Here is a 20314-nt window from a genome sequence, read left to right as displayed (position 1 = left end):
GCAACTAGTTTCCACCAGGACTATTGCAGAGCAAAATCGCACTCTGGCCGCACTGCTACCTCACCTTCTACCGATCCTTTGCCGATTAACAATCACCAAAAGAAGCAAGTTCCCTGGTCTGCGCCTACATTAAATGGCTATAAGTTAAATGTTGATGCAGCCACGAACACAGAACAGAAACTTCTTGGCATAGGGGCCATTCTTAGGGACCACAATGGCATGGTTATTGCAGCACTTTCAAAAACAGTGCAAGGAACTTTCCGCTCGGATGAAATGGAAGCGAAAGCCCTTTTTCATGCTCTCAATTGGGCGTCACAACAGCAACTCGCTATAACACATATTGAAACTGATGCATTGAGAGTTTCCACTTCAATTAATTCATCTCTTGCTGATTTATCATGTTTTTCGGATATTATTTTTGATGTTCAGTGTCTTTTGTCCTTTTTCCCTGATGTTTTCAAGCAGCTCATGGGTTAGCTAAATTTGCTTTAGGGTTGGATAACGACATGTGTTGGATAGGAGAGATTCCCTATCCTATTTTCTCTGTTGTTGTAAATGACTTCAATTTATAATAACAGTGATTTTCTCAAAAAAAAAAAAAAAAGAAAAAAAGAAATCAAATTCAATCGGTTACAGATATGAATTTCATAACAGATGTTAATTTTTATTTTCCATAACTAAAATCTAGAAAAAAATAATGATAAATAATCGTAATGAAAAATTAAAAAAGAGGATAAAATAAAATAAAACAAAGTTAGTTTTAGTATAAATGAACTAAATAATTTCCACCGCTTTTTTAGGAAGATTCCTTTCTAGTCTCTGTACAAAGAAATCACTTTCCCATTCAAATTCATAATTTTGTTTCGTTTTTTTTTTTTTTCAAAAATAGAAAAATGAGAAGATTTAACAGATATTTGAACTGATTATATGAAATTCGTTACATTTTATATTTAAATTCGATATATTTCTCTCTCAGTAGGAAAAACCACTCGTTTTTCTTTTCACCATGGAGATTGCTTCTTCTCCAATCTTTTCTTGCTCTAAAGAGCATCAAAGGATTTATCATGAATGGTTTCTTTACGCAGATTCAGGTACATTCTACAATTATTTCTCTAATTCGATGACCCCAGTTCAATTCAAATTTAAACTTTTGTTTTTTTCAGATGGTGATGGCCGCATTACTGGCAATGATGCTTTAAAGTTCTTCGCTTTGTCGAATTTGTCTCGGCAAGATCTCAAGCAGGTTTTTCATTTTCTTTTTCAGAGGACTTTTTTGGGTTGTTCGTGTTTTAAAGTTTTTGACATTTAATATGAATTTGGTTCTTCTTCTTCTTCTTCTTCTTCTTCTTTTTTTTTTTTTTTTTGCTTAACGAATTTGGTTATTCTTAGTTATCATTTTTATTGTTTACATATATATTTACTTTTTTTTAAAAGGATATCATTTTTATTATTCAGGTAAGCATTTTAGCCGAATTAACATAATAAATTAAATAATGATTATACTGCTTTTAGAATGGTTGTTTCTTTTTCCGGGTAATTAAACTTCCAATGGAATGATCGTTGATACCATGGTGTTACTAATTGAAAAAAAGCAAATTTCATGTCCTATTGTTATGGCTTTCTGTTATTTGTATTATTGGGTTGAGATAATTATTTCAAACCAATAATGGAGAAATAGCTTGGTTTGTTCATGTAGTCTTTATTTGGTGTTTTAGTATTATCTCGTTACATTATTGACCACACTTTTTTTTTTATCTATTAGGTTTGGGCGGTTGCAGATTCGAAGAGACAAGGGTATCTTGGTTTTGGAGAATTTGTTGCTGCGATGCAGGTGTTTTATTTTGTGTTTGTGGAGTATTTTCTTTTCGAAAATGAATTCATGAATGTGTTTCCTTGAAATGACATCTCTGAGTTGTTACTATTCTTTTGTTTGTAGCTGGTTTCTTTGGCGCAAACTGGACTTGAAATAACACATGATTTATTGAATAGCAACGGTAAGTTTTCCTAAAGGTGGTTTGTTGTCACTGTCTTTTTAAGTGAATTGAGCGGTATATATATGTTCTTTCAACTCATTTGGGTTTCTTGTATTGCAGTTGACTTTGAGACTTTGGATCCCCCTGTTATGGAGGGTTTGGCTGAATTACTTTCGGTAATTATTTGGCTTTACTTTTTTCATCATTTCCTTGACTTTGGATCCCCCTCTACTTTTTTTTTTCTATGAAAGATATGTCAAATTGTTTGTCTGTGTTCTATTAAGCTTGATTTTACTTTAATATATTTCAGAAGAAAAAGAGTCCACAGAAGATCAGTGAGCTTGATTTAAATGGTAATAACTTGATCACACTTTTCGCTTGGTTATCATTACTTTATGTTTTATTTGTAAATTAACTAATTGCTGTGGGTGATGCAGGTGGTTCTATAGTGCAACATTCACCTTCATCGCAGTGGTTTTCTTCAAAATCATCGAAAAAGGTGGGCCTTTGTCCTACAGTTTTGAGCAAGTGCATTTTGTGCCTTCTACTAGAACTTTGTTAGGGAAATTGTTGATTTCTTTAAAATGGGTGCCTTATTGTTTTGGTGGCAATTTCAGTTTACATGCTTACACCTATCAATTCAATGCTCTTATAGGTCATAACTCAAGTTAAATTTTCACAAAATTTGTTTGTCTGGTTTTATACACCATATGTAAAGTTATTCATGTGATTTGTACAACTGTTTTCTCTTTACTTTACATATCAAAAGTACTTTATGTTGTTTTAATCTCCTTATCTTTCTTCTTATTATTGTTGCCAATCTATTATATATTATATATATTATCAGGTGTCTCTTTCCTCTGTAACTTCAATTGTTGATGGCTTGAAGCGACTATATCTCAAGAAGCTGAAGCCACTTGAAGACGCATACCGGTTTAATGACTTTGTATCCCCTTCATTAGTAAGTATTTATGTGCACTTGTTAAGATTCTTTTGTATACTTTTAGGCCCCTATTCTTCTTTTTCAATTTTACTTTATTGTTTCTAATTCATGTGCTAATAGCACCTCATATTTTCCAGACTAATAGTGATTTTGATGCTAAACCCATGGTTATGCTTTTGGGTCAATACTCCACTGGGAAAACAACTTTCATCAAGCATTTACTAAGAGGCAGTTACCCAGGCACGTTACCTTAACAGCTATCTCTCTGACTATCTTCTTTGGAGTTCTGGTTGAGCTTGTGTCTGCATGTACTGAATACAATTCTACTATGTTTTTTATGATATTAACAGGTGCTCACATTGGACCAGAACCCACAACTGACAGATTTGTTGTTGTTATGGTAATGGAACGTTTAACCACCTCCTGATGTTCTTGCTTGTTTAAATGATTGTTACAGAGGCTAATCAGATGTGAATATTTTTTTTTTTTTTCATTTTCCATCTTTAGTGCATATTTTTATTTATCGATTCTCTGCTGTATTCTTATGGTTGTTCACAGTCTGGGCCTGATGAGAGGAGTATCCCTGGCAACACTGTTGCTGTCCAAGCTGATATGCCCTTCAGTGGCCTTACAACATTCGGAACTGCTTTCTTATCAAAATTTGAGTGTTCGCAAATGCCACATCCTGTAAGTTATCATTTTGAAATTACAATGAACTTAATTGAATTAATTTTTTATCTAAATATTCTTATTTTGCATCTAAAGCTGTTGGAGCACATTACATTTGTGGATACTCCTGGAGTTTTATCAGGGGAGAAGCAACGAACACAACGAGCATATGACTTTACTGGTGTAACATCATGGTTTGCTTCAAAGTGTGACCTCATACTACTTTTATTTGATCCTCATAAGCTTGATGTTAGTGATGAATTTAAACGTGTAATATCATCTTTACGGGGACATGATGATAAGATTCGTGTGGTGCTGAACAAGGCTGATCAAGTTGATACTCAACAAGTACTTCTCTACCATTTTATTATTTCTATATTTTTCATTTTTCTAATTTTTGGGAGGTTGTTGTGGAAATCTAATATCTGTTGTACTATACTGCAGCTAATGAGGGTTTATGGAGCATTAATGTGGTCTCTCGGCAAGGTTATTAATACACCTGAGGTCATGCGTGTATATATTGGGTTAGCCTTTCTTTATATATTTATCTTTCAATACAATTAATTTTTTTGCGTTCAAAGGAATAACAAGAATTGAGCAATTAAGACGAACATCTAGAAATTTTCTGTGTTTAGCCCTTTCTTTTGGGAGCATATTTGTATAATTCTTTGTTGTGTCTTGAGCAAGTTAATTTTCCCTAATTTTAGTGCTAATAATTTGGATACTGTAACAGCTCATTCAATGACAAACCAGTAAATGAAGCTGCAACTGGTCCACTTGGGAAAGAGCTTTTTGAAAGGGAGCAGGAGGATCTTCTTGCTGATCTAAAAGATATTCCAAAGAAGGCTTGTGATCGTCGTGTAAGTTGAATTTCTTGTTTTTCGTGTCTTTTGAATAGCTCGGTCATACAGTTCAACATGGCACTGTTTTCTGGCCTAGTAAACTTATTAGTTGCTGATTTGGATTATTATCACCTATTTTCCTTTTTTTATAGATCAATGAATTTGTGAAACGCGCCAGAGCTGCTAAGATACACGCTTATATTATTAGCCATCTAAAGAAAGAGATGCCTGCTATGATGGGAAAAGCAAAAGCTCAACAGAAACTAATTGATAATCTGGGTGATGCATTTGCCAAGGTTTGAAAAATCACTCTATCTTGTCTAATTTGAAACTCATTACATTTTGTTAGCTGAACTGAACTCCTTCATCTATTACTTATTATAGGTCCAAAGAGAGTTTCATTTACCACCAGGAGATTTCCCAAATGTAGAGCAGTTCAAGGAGACATTAAAGGGGTACAACATTGACAAATTTGAGAAGCTGAAACCGAAAATGATACAAGCCGTCGATGACATGCTTGGCTATGACATTCCTGAGCTATTAAAAAGTTTCAGGAATCCCTATAATTAAATACACTACTACACAACAGTAGGTAGCGCACAGAGGTTGCATTTTGAAGGAGCCACATTATTATGCATATAAATAAGATACCCAAAAACATTATTCAATTTTTAAGCTCCAAATCTGTGTAGGATTGCTTTTGAGATTTCTTATTAGTTTTCTAAAATTATCTACACTTTTTAATTTTTTTTTTAGAAAATTTTGATCCATGTTTCTTCTCAACCTTTGAGATTCTGATTTTGTTTCTAGTAGAAATTTTTAATTTCAAAATTATTATTATTTTATTGGTCAAGTATATTAAGCACAACAAAATTGCCATGTCAAAAATTCCATTTCTCTCATTATTTGTTAAGAGATTTTTTTATTTTTATTTAATTTTTGAAAGGGGACGTTATTATGAGATTTTACATAGCTAATGTCAGGTACCACAAATGCATATAAAAGGTTTTATCTTTTTCGAATTTAATACGTTGTGACATACGTAATATACGTAATATTAGTATTTGTCTGCAGGATACATTTGTTCGGTGATTACCGTAATTCTTTTCAGAAACTTTATTATATAAAAGAGGATTGTAAATTACAACTTTACATTACAACTTAATTAATTTCTGCATCTAAAATTATATGTTTGGAATATATTTTTTTTTTTAATTTTTTTTCATAGTATTATTTATTATAATTACAATATTATTTTTATAAATTTTTAAAAAAATTTAAATAGTTTACAAATATTTTAACATACATTTTCGGATACAGAAATTGATAGTGTTATCTGAAAAAAAAAAAAAAGTCAAAGTTACCGCATAAAACAGAAAAGAAAAAATATTACTTTTACATTCATCTACAATAAACTTACACAGAAGACTATTGTGCTCATTAGATATTAAACCAGAAACTGAGCCAGAGAGCCTTTCACAGCATGGTCAGCTACAATAGCATTGGTTTTCTCTGTTGGGTGGAAAGAATCCCAAAATACATATTTATTTGCATCTTTACATGTAAAATGGTTCATCATATCACACAAATATCCCATTTCAAAGAATCCTGTCCCACAACATGCTACTGCTACATCTTCAAATCCTGCAATAGTCTACACTTCATCAGCAAAATTCACAGCATAGTACAAAATAATCGCCCTTTTTATTTATTTTAAGTACTAAAAGGACTTACCATAAGTAGACGGATTCTGAATCATGTCATAGAGAAGACCATATGGATCTGAATACACAAAAGAACTTCCAACAAGTTTCATATTGAGCTCTTTAACCAAACCAATTAACTTCTGATTAAATTGCTTAGCTACATCATTATACTTTTCTATACATTCACCCCCAGATAAGAAATTTGTAGCTCTCTCCAATGGTAAACAGCCCATTGGAGGAAGCCCACCAATAGATATCTTCCTACCTCCAAGGCTATAAAGCTGTGTAACAAAATTTCTAGCAATCCCAACAAGAAACTCTTGGTACTCCTCAATGGAAAATTGAGAAGATCTTCCATTTGGGAATAAGAAGTAATTCTCTAAAAAATCATTTGTCCCTATACTTAGCAAGTATAGTGCTTCTCTTATAACCTCATTAGCTTTCTCATTGCCTAGATAGCTTCTCAAGTCTTTCTGGTATTGCTTGTAATACTCCAACTCCTTCCAAAATGGTATCACAGACTACAAAACATATTGAGAATCAATAAATAAAGCTAATAATTTATAATAAATGTAACACTATTAATTGTTGAGGTATAATTATTTTATACTCACTAAGACTTTTGAAGTGGCATTGTCATAACCAGTTCCAGCAGAAGCAAAGCAGACTCCAGTAGCAAAATCCTCAATGGTATAAGTTGGATCCAAATAAGCTGGTATAATTGGTTTGATACCAAAAGCTTCAGAGATGAAGTCTGTTGGAATCCGACCATTAGAAAACCTTCCTGTAGCCTTGCCACCAAAGAAGTCCCGGCCATATGGCTCAAAATTGCTCTTCAAGAGGGTCGAAATCGCGTTATTGTTACCTGCATCGACAGAAGAGTCTCCAAACACAATTATGGCTGGAACTTTTGCATGTATTTTAAGAAATTGGAATAAAATATGTACTAAGAAGAACCAGTTAATAGCCTTCTCTGCCTTCATTGATTTTCTCTGTTTTTTTTAATTTTTTCTTTCCCTTAGTACTTTAACACTAAATTCTAATGTTTGAACGAAATGGTTGGTGGTTTATGGTTGGTTTAGCTGGCAAGAAGGATTTGATATAAATAGAGGTCGATAAAGTTGGTTGGGACTTAAATTTCTCAAGAACAATAATGGTTTTTCATTTGTCTTTCCTCTAGAGTAAAAATGGAATACAAGTTAAGTGAGGATGGTTAGTGGTTGGCTCACCCTTTTAAGTATAACCCTCATAGACTAACATGAACTTAACTAAATCAGTCTACAACTCTTCATTTAAAGATTAAAAAGAAAAAAAAAACAAACAAACAAAAAAACGGTGAAAAGAAGATTGTTTCTCAATTTGAGAAACTTCTCCTTTTTCCACTGCTGTCCTTTCTTTTGTCATTTTTTCTCTACGGTTGAGCTGTAGTTGTCCATATCACATGTTCTTCTTAATAGAGAACCACCTCTGGACTTGCTCCGGTCCTAAAATGTAGAAAAGTCCAATGAAAAAAAAAGTAAAATTCTGAAAAGGGGTACTTTTATATATGTCTATATATATATGGTGTTCTGTAACGGTTAAGAGGAAGTTAGGGTTAAGAAGTGTGACCTTTTGAGTTAGAGCAGGCGATTTAGATGATCAACCGGGGTAGTGTGACTGCACGTTATTGTGTCTACTGTCTAAAAAGTCTCTATAGAAAAAGAAAGGAATCTATAATGAGTTATAGGATTTAATCTTTTACTAATTCGATGACAGAGATAGATATATAAAAAGAATTACTTATAATAATAATAATTAATGACGTTGAGAAAATTAGGTAACATTAGATTTTTTTTTTTTGTAGGAATCAAAGCTATAACCGCTACGCATTTCAGATTCAGAAGCTGGGAAAAGCAAATGAAAGCACAACCGTTTCCAATAAATGTTTTGTTTGTTCAATTGGTAGTTTCACGTTGATTTCTATAGGAGCAAAACAAATTACATTTTCTTAGAAAGCTAGGGGTGTTTTGCTATAGTTTTTTTTAATCAATAAAAAAAAATTAGACTAACTAAAAATGTGTTCAAAAAAATATGTTGTATAAAATCGTATTCACTTTTTTAATAAATAAATAAAAACTTTAAAAACAAAAACAATTCACTTTCAAAATTTATTTAAATAGTTTTTTTTTACTTAATTATAATATATTTGTATTATTTTTCATTAATATATTGGACCCCAACTCAGACCAGGACTCCCGATTTAGACCTAGATCCGGACTAGACCCGACCTAGACCTAGAACTAGACCCTGGACCAGACCCGAACCCCGACCTAAACCTAGACCTAGACCCGAACCCCTTACCCGACTCGGACCTGGACTTGGACCCAGACCATGGCTCGACCCTCAAACCCGGAACTGAGCCTCGACACTAGACCTAGATCCAAGACCCAGACTTGGATCCCGACCCGAACCTAGACCCAAATAATTAACCAAAATCTAGACCCCAGCCTGGACCCAAACTCTGGGCCTTGGACCATAACCAAAATCCTAGCCCAGCCCTCAGACCCGGATGAGTCTCAATGCTTATCTTATAACATCAGGGCCATAACTCATACTATCCTATGGACGAGTCAAAAGGGCTCCTTTTTCTTTGATTTTTACAATCTACTTGGAAAAGGTACTGGAGGAGTGACATAAGTTGGTACAACTGGTTTGTACGACTTTTTCTGTGATGGTGGACCAACTAAAGTATGAGATTCAACCTTTGGTAGAGATGAGCTTTCAAGGGATAAATTGTTGACTTCTTTAGTTGGAATCAAATCATTAACTTCTTGGTGTGGTGGTAATTCAAGTTGTGTACCACTTTGTGGCATGGCGTTGACATTCTCCATTGGGCTACTCTCCACTTGTGAAGGAAAAGTATTTAAACTTTGAATTTCATACCCACTCATATATGTTTCCATTGACTCCGGAAGATTCTCCAACTTTTGCAGAGATCGTTGAAGGCTCTGCATAATTTCATGACAGCTTTGCTAAAATTGCAAGGTATTAGCTGCTAACATTTCAATCAGCTCAGTAGTAGTTGGTTTTCACTATATGGTGCAACATGAATAGGTTGTTGAAATTGTGCATTATAGTAAGAAGTTGGTTAAACATATTGATTGACCCACCGTAAGAAGTAGTGGTAGAATAATTTCCCCATTTTTGATTGTATGTCACCATGTTTCTAAAGGAAGATCTAGAAATTAAAACTACAACTAGAAGAACAAGTTAGTAAAGCTAAAACTAACTATGAATAATAAAATAAAACAGTAGTCCCCAGCAACGGCGTCAAAAATTTGATGCATGTCATAAGTCACAACAACTTTACTAATATTTATTTCTAATACCTCCAATTATCTTTATGAATGTAATTTCAGTTTCCAATCAAACTATTAATCCTGCAGATAAAGCTGAAGCAGTCAATTATCTCAATCTCCCTATTGTATGTAATCAAGGCGAAGCGCTTAATAATTAACTCTTTTACCTAAGCAATAAATCCACGAAACATGCAATTTATTCAACTTAGATAAAGCTTTGAGATTTATGGAGACAGACTAATTTAAGCAACAAATCAATGAAGCATATAATTTATTTAACCTAGGTTCTATTCTTCATTACAAATAAAAATTGTAATTTGTCACAAACACTTAGAATCCTAGACTATTAGGTGAATGGTAATCCAAAGAGGACAGTAGATTAAAGTACAACCTAATTTAGTGGCCATCTAAACAAAATTAAAACAATAATCATAACATTGAACATAGAAGAATAGAAGCAATTTGATATATAATGGAAACTAAAAATTAACATTCAATAATAAAATTAAGAATTCATGTTTTAGGTTTTGAAATAACCCTTAACTAAAAGAAAACTACTCAGAACTAGACATTATAACCAAAATCATAATATTTAGTAAAAGTTGAAGGAGAAGAAAACAACTAGAATGAAGAACACTTTGAAGTCGATCTCCGTCTCTTTCTTGCTTTCTCTCTACATTTCTCTCTCTAATTTGTAGCTTTTTGAATTGTTAAATTCATAGCCTAAGAGGTCCTATTTATAGTGTTTGAAAAGATAGATAAATCCCCTTAGATTTAGGACTGTATTTATAGTATTAGAAAATATCTCACTAAAAGAAAAGATAACTCATCTTAAAAACTATCTTTTTTTTTTTTCGCTATCTTTTTTTCTTTTTTTTTTTTCAGGAATTTCCTACTTCGATGACTGATAGTATTTTGGCCATAACTTTCTCGATATTACTTAAAATTAGACGATTCAAGATGTTATGGAAAGCTAAGACCGAGATCTAAACTTTCATGTTGAGCTCCAAGTCCAGTTTTGCCTTTAAGGTTGTCCAAATTTCCAATTAAGTTTTGCCTTGTAAATCGAGCTCGCCGGCTTCCACTATTTTCTACCAAAATATGCTAAAATCCCTCCAAAAGACTCTAAATGCATGAATAGTCTTTAAAATAGCCTAACAAATTAAAATTACACTAATCAATAATTTAAAGAATCAATTTAAGAATATTAATACATAAATTGATCGTATTTATAAGATAAATATAAACTCATCAACGAGTCCCTATTTTACATTATGACTAATATCGACAAATCATCAAGCTCACTCACTGCTCCTCTTCAACCCCTCTCACACATACACCCTCTCCAACGTGTATAAAACTAACTTCAAATAAATTTGACTTCTTTTATGAGCTTTCTTATGTTCTTGATGAAAATAATTACCTCAAATTTTCTTCCTCTCTTAAATCTATACTAACTGTTGACTGTGAATTTAGGCAACCGACTCGGAGTCTAACTAGGATCGTAGCTTATAGTTGCCACGTGTGGAAAGACAATAAATGTAAAGAGACACACAAATTTTATAGAAGTTTGACCACTTTTAATTAAGAAATGACCTACTCCCTTTTTAATTGTATTTACTATTGAGATAATACCAAGCACTTGGCTAGGCTCTCTTTAGTATTACAATGAAGTTTGTAGGTGAGAAGAGTGAAAAAAGAGAGGACTTAGAGCTTATGAGCAAGTGTGAAGAAGAGGTGGTCATGGTCAAGAGGTGATCCCCTTTCACGTATGACTACTGCCATTTATATAGTATTAGGGCTTACAAAGCTGCACATAGAGAGGTCCCTGGAAAATAAAGAGGTTACAACATACATTTGAATTACAAAGAGAATATCTCCTAAAAACTACATTTATTATTTGTCGATGGAGAGTCCTATCTTCGTGGGCAGTTTGAACTGATCCGGAGTTGTAGGCCTGTTAAGGGGGAGTTGGAGGGCTTTGGAGAAAAACATAAGTGCTAGTGTGTTCTTGCACCTTTGGCCAGCCAGCCTTGCTGAAGGCTGGCCAATGTATGGAAGCTAGCACTCCTAACCGGCCAGGACCTTCTTGGCAGGTACATGATCTCTTGTTGGCCTATATATGTCGTGCAACATATAGTTTCTAAGTCTAAAAGAATTAATCCTTGCAGGTTAGTGTTGAGCTGTCTTCTACATACTTTTTTCTTTTTGCCACGTGGAGAAGCCACATCAGGTGGATAAAATTTGGGATAACATTTTCCCCCAAGTCCCTATCCGAACGGGACTTTTGGTCTATCTTGTATTGCAACTTCCTTTGCCGTGCAGGTATGCACAACCAAATATTAGACTCTTCGACTTACGTGACTTCATGATAGTTATTAATTTTTACGCTGATCAATGTGGGAAGTCGTGTGACAGCTATACATTTTCCCACATTGCAACTCTTGGCCTTCTCTTTCCCATGCATGCTTATTTCTGTGGCATTAACTCCCAATTAAGTTTTTTTTTGGGGAAAATTTTCCAAAAACTATAATAGCCTCATTCTTCTCTTCATTATTCACTTTTCACTTTTGAACTTCAAAACCTCTCTCAAAGACTCCTTAGAGCCAAATTCTTGTGAGCTTGAGTTCTTCGCAGATTTTTGAGTTTCTGACATCCACACTTGGTGCGTGGACTAGCTCGATCCTCATTGTGTCTTCCCAGTGGGTAAGTTCGAACCTTTTTCTCTCTTTCTCGTTCTTTAAACTTCTGTCATTATTGAGTTTCAAGATTTTATGAACTTCTTGAATCCCATGCTTTAGGATAGTTTTTACGCATTATAATCTACTAGATATCTTTAGGATGTATAATGGGTAACTCCTTGATAAAAAAGACTGAATCTTGAGCTTTATTTTGATATCTTAATCTTTGGGGTTCGAAGAACATAGTTCAAATCTTTGGAAAATACATTTTTTTTTATTCGATTAGGGATCTGGCCAGTACTTGGGGTCTATTTGGGACCCTAGCTAGTTCTTGCTCCCTTTCAAAGAATCTTGGTCGGTGCTTGGTTCCTTTCAAGGAATCCTGGCTGATTCTTTTAGGGCGGAATTTCACCCTGTTCGATTCATGGCAAGCTGACCATGAAGCTAGTCCGTTCATGGGGGAATTTCTTGAAGTTGGTCAGTCCATGGTGGGAAAACTATGAGCTGGCCAGTATGTGGTCTGAGACCTCATGGGCTGGTCGGCTAGTACCCACAGGTATCGGTCTGTTAGCCCATGTTTTCATCCTTGTCTTTATTTGTAATCTTGAGTTGTTCACCTCCCTTTGTTTTTCTACACAGATGAACCTGCATAATTATTGGGGAGGTGACAACCAGATCAACAAGGACTTGCTCCGTCATTTTGTATGAAGACTATCGCTCAGCTGGTTCTTCTTATGAGAGCTTGTCAGGCAGCTGTTTGAGTGACTTTAAAGCGAGCAATGACTTTCTAGAACTCAAAGTTCAACATCACCACTATTTTGAGAGAATAGGGGGTGAGATCTACAGGAGATTCATTTGGGAACTGAATCAAGGGTTGAGATAGCTCTTGCCTAAATTGTGGACTTACATTGTCTGCCAGGGTTTTCTTGATACCTCGCCTGTTGGGTAGGCATCTCCTACACTTAGAGATATTCCTGCAACAACGACTGTTGTTACTGTTGCCCAGTACTCTGAGCAGTATTCAAAGCTGGCACTGAAAAAGTAGACTTATCGCAAGGCACCTCTAACCGACCCCCATGTTGCCGAGCTCATGAAAAGAGTGAGAATTTGTCAGGTTGAGGAGGCAGAGTAGCCTGAGGCTGGTCAGGCAGAGGAGCCTATGGCCAGCCAAGGGGAGGAGCTAGATGTAAATCAGGTTGAGCCTAGGGCTGCTAGGAAACACCCTAAGGTGTGTGGCATGGTCCAGGGAAATCCTCTAGTCTCCTGAAAGGATGGAGATCTTATAAAAAGTAGAGGTCAACCTTCAGAGGTTGGGGTTGACCATATTAAGGAGGAGACTGCTGAGCCCTGGATTCTTCAAATGGGGGAAGGAGATAGGTGGGTATCTTCTCCTTCTACGCTATTGAGTGCCAAGCTTGACAACATCATTGATAATGGACTTGTTGGCAGGTCTGGTGCATTAGGCCTACTTGAGACCACCTAGCTCACCATCCACAGTCGAACTGGATAGTGTGGCCTCATCCCCATGCGGAGCAGGGTACAGTGCTTCCTCTACACCCATATTTTAGGGACATAGCTAACTTTTTCAAGCTTTGTCCAACTCAAATTACACCAAAGAGCATTAAGTACTTATCAACGCTTTTCGTTTTGTATGTTGAGCAGGGTTGGCGAACCTTTTGAGGTGAGTTATTACTTTGAGCTGAAATCCACTCCAGGCTAGAATAGGATTGGGTACTAAATAACATGACTTATTAGAATTTTTTCAATGACTTATGGATTATTAATGATTAGTTATAGATTCTCAATAACTATTAACCTTAAGGGTTGTTGTAAATCATAATTAATCTAATACTTCGGGTGGAAGTTTGATAAAACAAATGATCTTTTCTAGAAACTAGGTTCCTAGATCGATCGCTCCCACTGATCAAGTCAATTTTTAATTCCATAATTCTAGTGTGGTGAGATGGATAATAAAACATGTAACCCTCATATCTTATAACATTTCTGATGAAATGATCAATTATGGTATTTGGGCCCAGTTCTTTTCTTTGATAATTGTACTCTAACTGTATACAGGAATTTATAAAATGTGTATGTCATCAATTCGGTTTCCAACCTTATCACAAGTCAAAATATGTTTGAGAAACAACTTTGGTTAAAACATGATCTGATATGTACAATCCCCTGGAGGAGTATCAACCGACGAAGATTAGGAAAGTTTGGAGTTTGCTATGCAGGTTCCCCCCCATGTCCAACAATGGTTAGTTTCTTAAATTTGTCACAGACTATTATTTAGGTGTACCAAGTATATGTATTGAGCAATGAACTCATGTTTTTTTTTAAGAAACTTTACAAATGGAGTGGGAGCTTAACCATCCTTACAAATTTTAATGTTGTATTCTCCATCTATATTTAATCTCACTATTTTAATATGCAAATTGCATTATTTCTCTTCATGTGTTTTAAAATATCTTAAAACACATAAAACATCATTTTGTAAAGATACACCTAATGTGAGTAATCATTAATAAATAAGATAAAAAATATGAGTCCATGTCTACAAAATTAATTAACTTGTATGATTTCTAATATGATAGAATTCCAATGTGCATCGATTTTAACTTGTTGGAATGCATTTTCTTAATGAAATTCACACAAGTTCTAAATAAAGTTAGTAAAATTAAGTGTAATGAGTATTCCCACCATTTACTAACATTTATTCTATTTATGGAGATATGTTTCATAATCTTTGGTGCTATAATATAGAAGAATTCTTATTAATAACATATTTTTTATTGTCAGATTGAACTTGCATATCTTTATGAGTGACGTCATTTTTTAAATTAATGTAGTAAATACCTTTAAATATGTGTCTAAATCAAGTTTTTAAAGAAGCTTGGAACATAAAGGTCTTTGACAATTTTAAAACAAAATCACTACTATATTGCTTGTTCCTTAAATTTATAAATGTGAGAACTCATTTTGTCTAGATAAGATTTGCTTATAGTTACTGACTTCCTTAGGTTTATTTGTAAACTTTGCAAGAAATTATGAATGTGGAATAACAATTTAAAATAATTCACTATGTATTAATAATCACATTAACTATATTAGAATTAAATCATACAAAATAAATTGAAAATTTATTAGTGATAACGAAGTGTGATATATTTTTCTTAATTATACAATAAAAATTTGTACATTCTAGATGGAGTTATCAGAATAAATTTTGGAAATTTCTACTAGTATTGTAAAAATTTATGAATAGGGATGTAATAAAATAATATGATTATTAATATATAGTTTTGAGGTTTAAATAAATAATATTTTTAACAATGTATGAACATGCTCAAATATGAAATCTTATTAAAGAAAAATTACATGTGGGCTAAATTTTTAATTTAATAGGATTAGATTTAAATGTAGATTATGATAGATTTAAACAATTTATGAAAAACTTAAAGTTTAATATTTCTATCTCAATGAAATGTGTAATCCCATTTTTTGCACAATGACATGGCAGAATACAAAAGTGACACATGTCCTGCATTCCTCGCATCTGGACAGAGATGAATGTCCCGAGAAAACTTCATATTATACATCTACATATATAACTTCTAATTACCCGAGCAGGGTGAAAGGCAAATCATTCGAGCAGGCATAGATCTGCCTTTTTGAGCTACTTGTCAAGACTTAACTACTTCAGAATGATCTCGTGAAGTCCAGGCACGAAGACAATCCCTACGATTGTGGGATTGAGTCAAAGGAATATGGCAACCTGTTCCAATTTCCCATTTTGTGTATCATAATTATGTAATGAATATTCTTTCCTATTTTATACATTGTAAGCAAAGGAGAAACATTTCCTCATGCATTAAGGCCCTATAAATAGTGACTAAGCTTCAGTATGAAAAGGATCGAAAGAATTGCTTTGAGAGAGGAAAACACTTTGTTCTTTGTCTCAAGTCAATACAATCTAAGGGGAGTAGGCTATTACCACACTTACAAGGCCGAACCTCTTTAAAATATGGTGTTCTTTATTACTTATTTATTTTTGCTCTATTTTAATTATATTCTTAATCGCTTAATAATTGACTCACAGTCGTTGGCTAAAATCGAAGTCAATATTTTAGTGCTTTCATTGAGAGCAAAAACCCAAGTTTTTTGTTTGTCTTAAGTTTTAACAGGCATACAGGATGGTGGTGCAAACTCGCAGAGGCCTAGTTGATCAGGGTGACCCAATGGTGACAAATCCTAATGTAAAAACTCCTAGAAATACGAGAGGACCACCAAGGACAAACCCCGAACAGGCCAGTACACAGCCACCTACAGTGGGCCATGGTGTGACTTCCCTTCTAGCTGGGATCACACCAGGTGTGCAAGAGACTGGGAATACCAGTTCTACAGCCGATCAATCCACTCATAACACTGAAGACCCGTCCACCACTAATGCTCAAAGGACGGTGGGGGATGATACTGAGATCCAAAACCTCCATACAGCCCTTGGACTCATGCAAGGCCATAATAACGCTTTGCATCATGATCAGGAGGATCTTTGTGCTGCTGTAAACCTTGCATTTGACGAGCAAAGATGCCAGTTTATAAAGTGGCGGGACAAGAAGATGGAAACTTTAAAGGCTCAACAAGCAGCCATCGATGATCGCACGAGGCAAGCCACCGTGCTAATAAGGAGGGCCTATTAAGTCGCTAATCAACAACCAGCTACCGTGTCTAGTATCCCACTGAGCGGTCTAAAAGAGTATGCTACTGGGCATACAGCCCAAGCTCATAATGGTCAGTCGTCCAATCTCTGGCCACAGGTCCAACCTATGGCCCAAGCGGTAGATGGCCAGATCCTTCCTAACCGTCCTTTGGGTGGAGTTATACCTAATAACTTCATCAAGACTGAAAATTCTAGCCAACCTACCGGCCAAACAAATCAGACACCGAGACCACCTAGTACCTTGGTATTTAACAAATTGGGTGATGCACACAACCTCAAGGCTGACCTGAATAGAATAAGGGGCTTGGATGAACAATACATCCAACCAGCTATCCAACCAGGCATCCACATCCAGGACCTAGCTCCAAGAGATCCTGATGTGACATAGGTCGGTCAACAGGCTGAACTAGTTCATCCATTTAATTAGATCAACTAAAAAACATGGTACATGGCCTTATCGGCCCAAAACTCACTGATGTCGAGCTGGATCGAACACGTGGATCACCCTTCTCCCCAGAAATTGAAGTCCTTGAGTTACCCTTAAAATTCAAAATATTGACTTGGAAGATGTATACGGGGAAAGAGGACCCCTTATCACATCTTAAATATTTTGAGATGCAAATGGACCTGCATGGAGTACAAGGTGATGTAAGATGTAGAATATTCCCTGCTACACTTGTAGAGGTTGCCCAACAATGGTACTTCAAGCTACCTCAAGGAAGGTTTAATTCGTGGAAGGCTTTCTCTTCAAAATTCCACGCACAGTTCTCCTCCTCCTGTCAATTGCCCTCGCACCTAGAAGACCTGGTCGAGGTAAAATAAGTGTCAGGAGAACCCCTAAGAGCTTACATAAGTAGATTCATGACAGAAGCTACAAAGGTTAAGGGGTCCCCTGAGGAAGGATGGCTGGCTGCCATACTGGGGGGCATTGAGCTGCTTGGGGAACTATGGAAGGATATCAAAAGGTTTGGCCCCGTGGGGTCCATGGTAGAATTTCTAGACCGAGCAAATGGATTTATTAAGCTCAAGGAGGCTATTTGGCGTGTGGACACAGTCGGACATAAGAAAGGCCAGCAACGTATCTCCTCGGTAGGGGCATCTGCTCAAAATCCACAATATCCTAGCAGTTCGAATCCAAATGGGAAGAGGTCTAATAACAGTGGCAGGAAAGGTGACGGAAAGAAGGGAAAGTTCACTGGCAATGCCGAACATAACCCTAGAGAAAATGACTCAAAGTTTGTTGCCTTTTCTGTCCTGACTGACGACCTAGAGACAATTTACGTAACAACCCAGTCTATGGTCCCGTATAAGAAACCCTCTCCCATGAAGAAGGACGTAATTAAGAGAGATACGTCTAAGTTTTGCTGTTCTCAAGCATATTATGGCCATGACAAGAACCTGTGCAATAACCTGAAGTAGGAAATTGAATTCTTGATCAGAAAAAATAACCTGCATTTGCAAAAATATGTCAAGGCTGATCAGAATCAAAAGGTCGCTCAAACAGACGATAATCAGAATCTATTAATGCCTCCACCATTGGATGGGCATTTACAAGTTATTATTGAGGGCCCGCATCCAGCTGGAGACTCAGGCAAAGCTCAGGAAAAGTATGCTCGAGCCTTACAGCACGAACAAAAGGAAACAGTTCTGGTTGTAGAGATGAGAAAGCCAAAAATACCACGGGTAGGGGAACCCACTATAACTCTTACTGAAGCAGATGCTATTCATGCCCACTTCCCGCACAATGACCCCTTGGTCGTGGAAGTACAAATAGAAAATAAGACAGTGGCCCGAACTATGATAGACAATGGAGCCTCCTCAAACATCTTGTTTAAGACAACATATGAGAAGATGGGTGTAACGTCCCCGCTTCAAGCCTCCATTGGGCCCTTACGCCCACGGACTAATGGCTCTTATACACGAGTACGCCACTCTGGCTGCTTCCTGGATTGATGACTAACCCTACAGACCAACACAAGTGTTTCCAGCGTGCTTTGTCCTCACTCACACGCATCCTGAGAAAACTTCCCAGGAGGTCACCCATCCTTGAAATTGCTCCAGGCCAAGCACGCTTAACTGTGGAGTTCTTTCGAGATGGGCTACCGAAAAACAAGATGCACCTTGTTGATATAGGTAGTACCAATCAATCCATTTAAGCCCTCTTCAACTGTGTAGTCCCATACCTACACAGTCTCAGAATCATCCCACTTGACCTTCCCCAGGCGATGTGGGATTGCACAGCTTACCCGGTATTTCCCCTTACGGATCACGGGACTACTGACTGTCACAATCACCCCCCCTTACGGGGTCCGACGTCCTCGTCGACCACACTTCCGGCTGGGTCAAGGCTCTGATACCAGTTGTAACGTCCCCACTTCAAGCCTCCATTGGGCCCTTACACCCACGGACTAATGGCTCTTATACACGAGTACGCCACTCTGGCTGCTTCCTGGATTGATGACTGACCCTACAGACCAACACAAGTGTTTCCAGCGTGCTTTGTCCTCACTCACACGCATCCTGAGAAAACTTCCCAGGAGGTCACCCATCCTTGAAATTGCTCCAGGCCAAGCACGCTTAACTGTGGAGTTCTTTCGAGATGGGCTACCGAAAAACAAGATGCACCTTGTTGATATAGGTAGCACCAATCAATCCATTTAAGCCCTCTTCAACTGTGTAGTCCCATACCTACACGTCTCAGAATCATCCCACTTGACCTTCCCCAGGCGATGTGGGATTGCACAGCTTACCTGGTATTTCCCCTTACGGATCACAGGACTATTGACTGTCACAATCACTGTACCCAACTTGTATATGGTTTCTCTAGCCAAAGCGTTGCACCTCTAGGGTAAATCCATCTACCCCTCACTGTTGGACAAGCTCCGAGGAGCAAACTGTGATGGCACAATTCTTGATAATTGATGTCCCGTCAGCTTTCAATGTCATGTTAGGCCAACCGGCCCTATATGACTTAAAAGCTGTCACATTAGTTTTTCATTTGTGAGTCAAGTCCCCAACAAAGAATGGGGTAGGGTGCCTCAAAGGGAATCAAAGAATAGCACGGGAATGCTACAACCTTGTCCTAACTAAGGTGAAAAAGGAAAATACCTCTGGCCAGAGTTCAGGCAAGGGAAAAAGTATTGCTCAATAGGGAGTCGCCCAAGGCGGCGATAAAGATGTGGATCCCATACTTGGGGAACCAAATACAAATGTAGGGTTGGTGGACGAAATGGAAGAAGTAGAAATTGACCCAAATATCTCAACCAGAAAACTCAAAATTGGCAAAGGTTTGTTGCTCGAAATAAAATTAGCTTTAATAAAATTTCTAAGAGCAAACCTAGACATTTTTGCCTGGTCACACGAGGATATGGTCGGTATTGATCCTTTTGTAATATCTCACACCCTAAACATTGACCCAAAGTTTTGCCCAGATGAATAA

At 36.4% G+C, this 20314-nt stretch overlaps 2 protein-coding genes across 2 annotated transcripts; one reads left to right on the top strand and one right to left on the bottom strand.

The window, feature by feature from the left end:
• Positions 1-767: 767 nt before the first annotated feature.
• LOC115725669 (EH domain-containing protein 1) lies at positions 768-5329 on the top strand. The gene is made up of 16 exons (XM_030655253.2): positions 768-1091; positions 1164-1243; positions 1763-1831; positions 1937-1994; positions 2094-2149; positions 2284-2326; positions 2411-2472; positions 2821-2934; positions 3054-3156; positions 3267-3316; positions 3475-3603; positions 3682-3933; positions 4030-4109; positions 4319-4445; positions 4580-4723; positions 4812-5329. The coding sequence occupies exons 1-16, from the start codon at positions 1007-1009 to the stop codon at positions 4995-4997; spliced, it is 1638 nt and encodes a 545-aa protein (XP_030511113.1). The 5' UTR covers positions 768-1006; the 3' UTR covers positions 4998-5329.
• Positions 5330-5802: 473 nt separating this feature from the next.
• Positions 5803-7861, bottom strand: LOC115724538 (GDSL esterase/lipase At4g26790). Its single transcript, XM_030653842.2, has 4 exons — positions 7742-7861; positions 6748-7617; positions 6162-6654; positions 5803-6071 (listed from the first exon to the last, which is right to left on the bottom strand). The coding sequence occupies exons 2-4, from the start codon at positions 7114-7116 to the stop codon at positions 5875-5877; spliced, it is 1059 nt and encodes a 352-aa protein (XP_030509702.1). The 5' UTR covers positions 7117-7617; positions 7742-7861; the 3' UTR covers positions 5803-5874.
• Between the last annotated feature and the right edge of the window lie 12453 nt (positions 7862-20314).

This window comes from Cannabis sativa, chromosome 6 (assembly GCF_029168945.1).
Source record: "Cannabis sativa cultivar Pink pepper isolate KNU-18-1 chromosome 6, ASM2916894v1, whole genome shotgun sequence".
Taxonomy (NCBI): Eukaryota; Viridiplantae; Streptophyta; class Magnoliopsida; order Rosales; family Cannabaceae; genus Cannabis; species Cannabis sativa.
This window is presented reverse-complemented; position numbering and strand designations above follow the sequence as displayed.

What these genes read in the sequence shown, in the direction of transcription:
- LOC115725669 (XM_030655253.2), top strand. Translation starts at nt 1,007, where the DNA reads ATGGAGATTGCTTCTTCTCCAATCTTTTCTTGCTCTAAAGAGCATCAA. An exon ending in GTTTGGCTGAATTACTTTCG is followed by an intron (nt 2,150 to 2,283) that starts GTAATTATTTGG and finishes AATATATTTCAG; the next exon opens with AAGAAAAAGAGTCCACAGAA. An exon ending in CAGTGAGCTTGATTTAAATG is followed by an intron (nt 2,327 to 2,410) that starts GTAATAACTTGA and finishes TGGGTGATGCAG; the next exon opens with GTGGTTCTATAGTGCAACAT.
- LOC115724538 (XM_030653842.2), bottom strand. Translation starts at nt 7,116, where the DNA reads ATGAAGGCAGAGAAGGCTATTAACTGGTTCTTCTTAGTACATATTTTA. An exon ending in ATGCCACTTCAAAAGTCTTA is followed by an intron (nt 6,655 to 6,747) that starts GTGAGTATAAAA and finishes TATGTTTTGTAG; the next exon opens with TCTGTGATACCATTTTGGAA. An exon ending in TCAGAATCCGTCTACTTATG is followed by an intron (nt 6,072 to 6,161) that starts GTAAGTCCTTTT and finishes AGACTATTGCAG; the next exon opens with GATTTGAAGATGTAGCAGTA.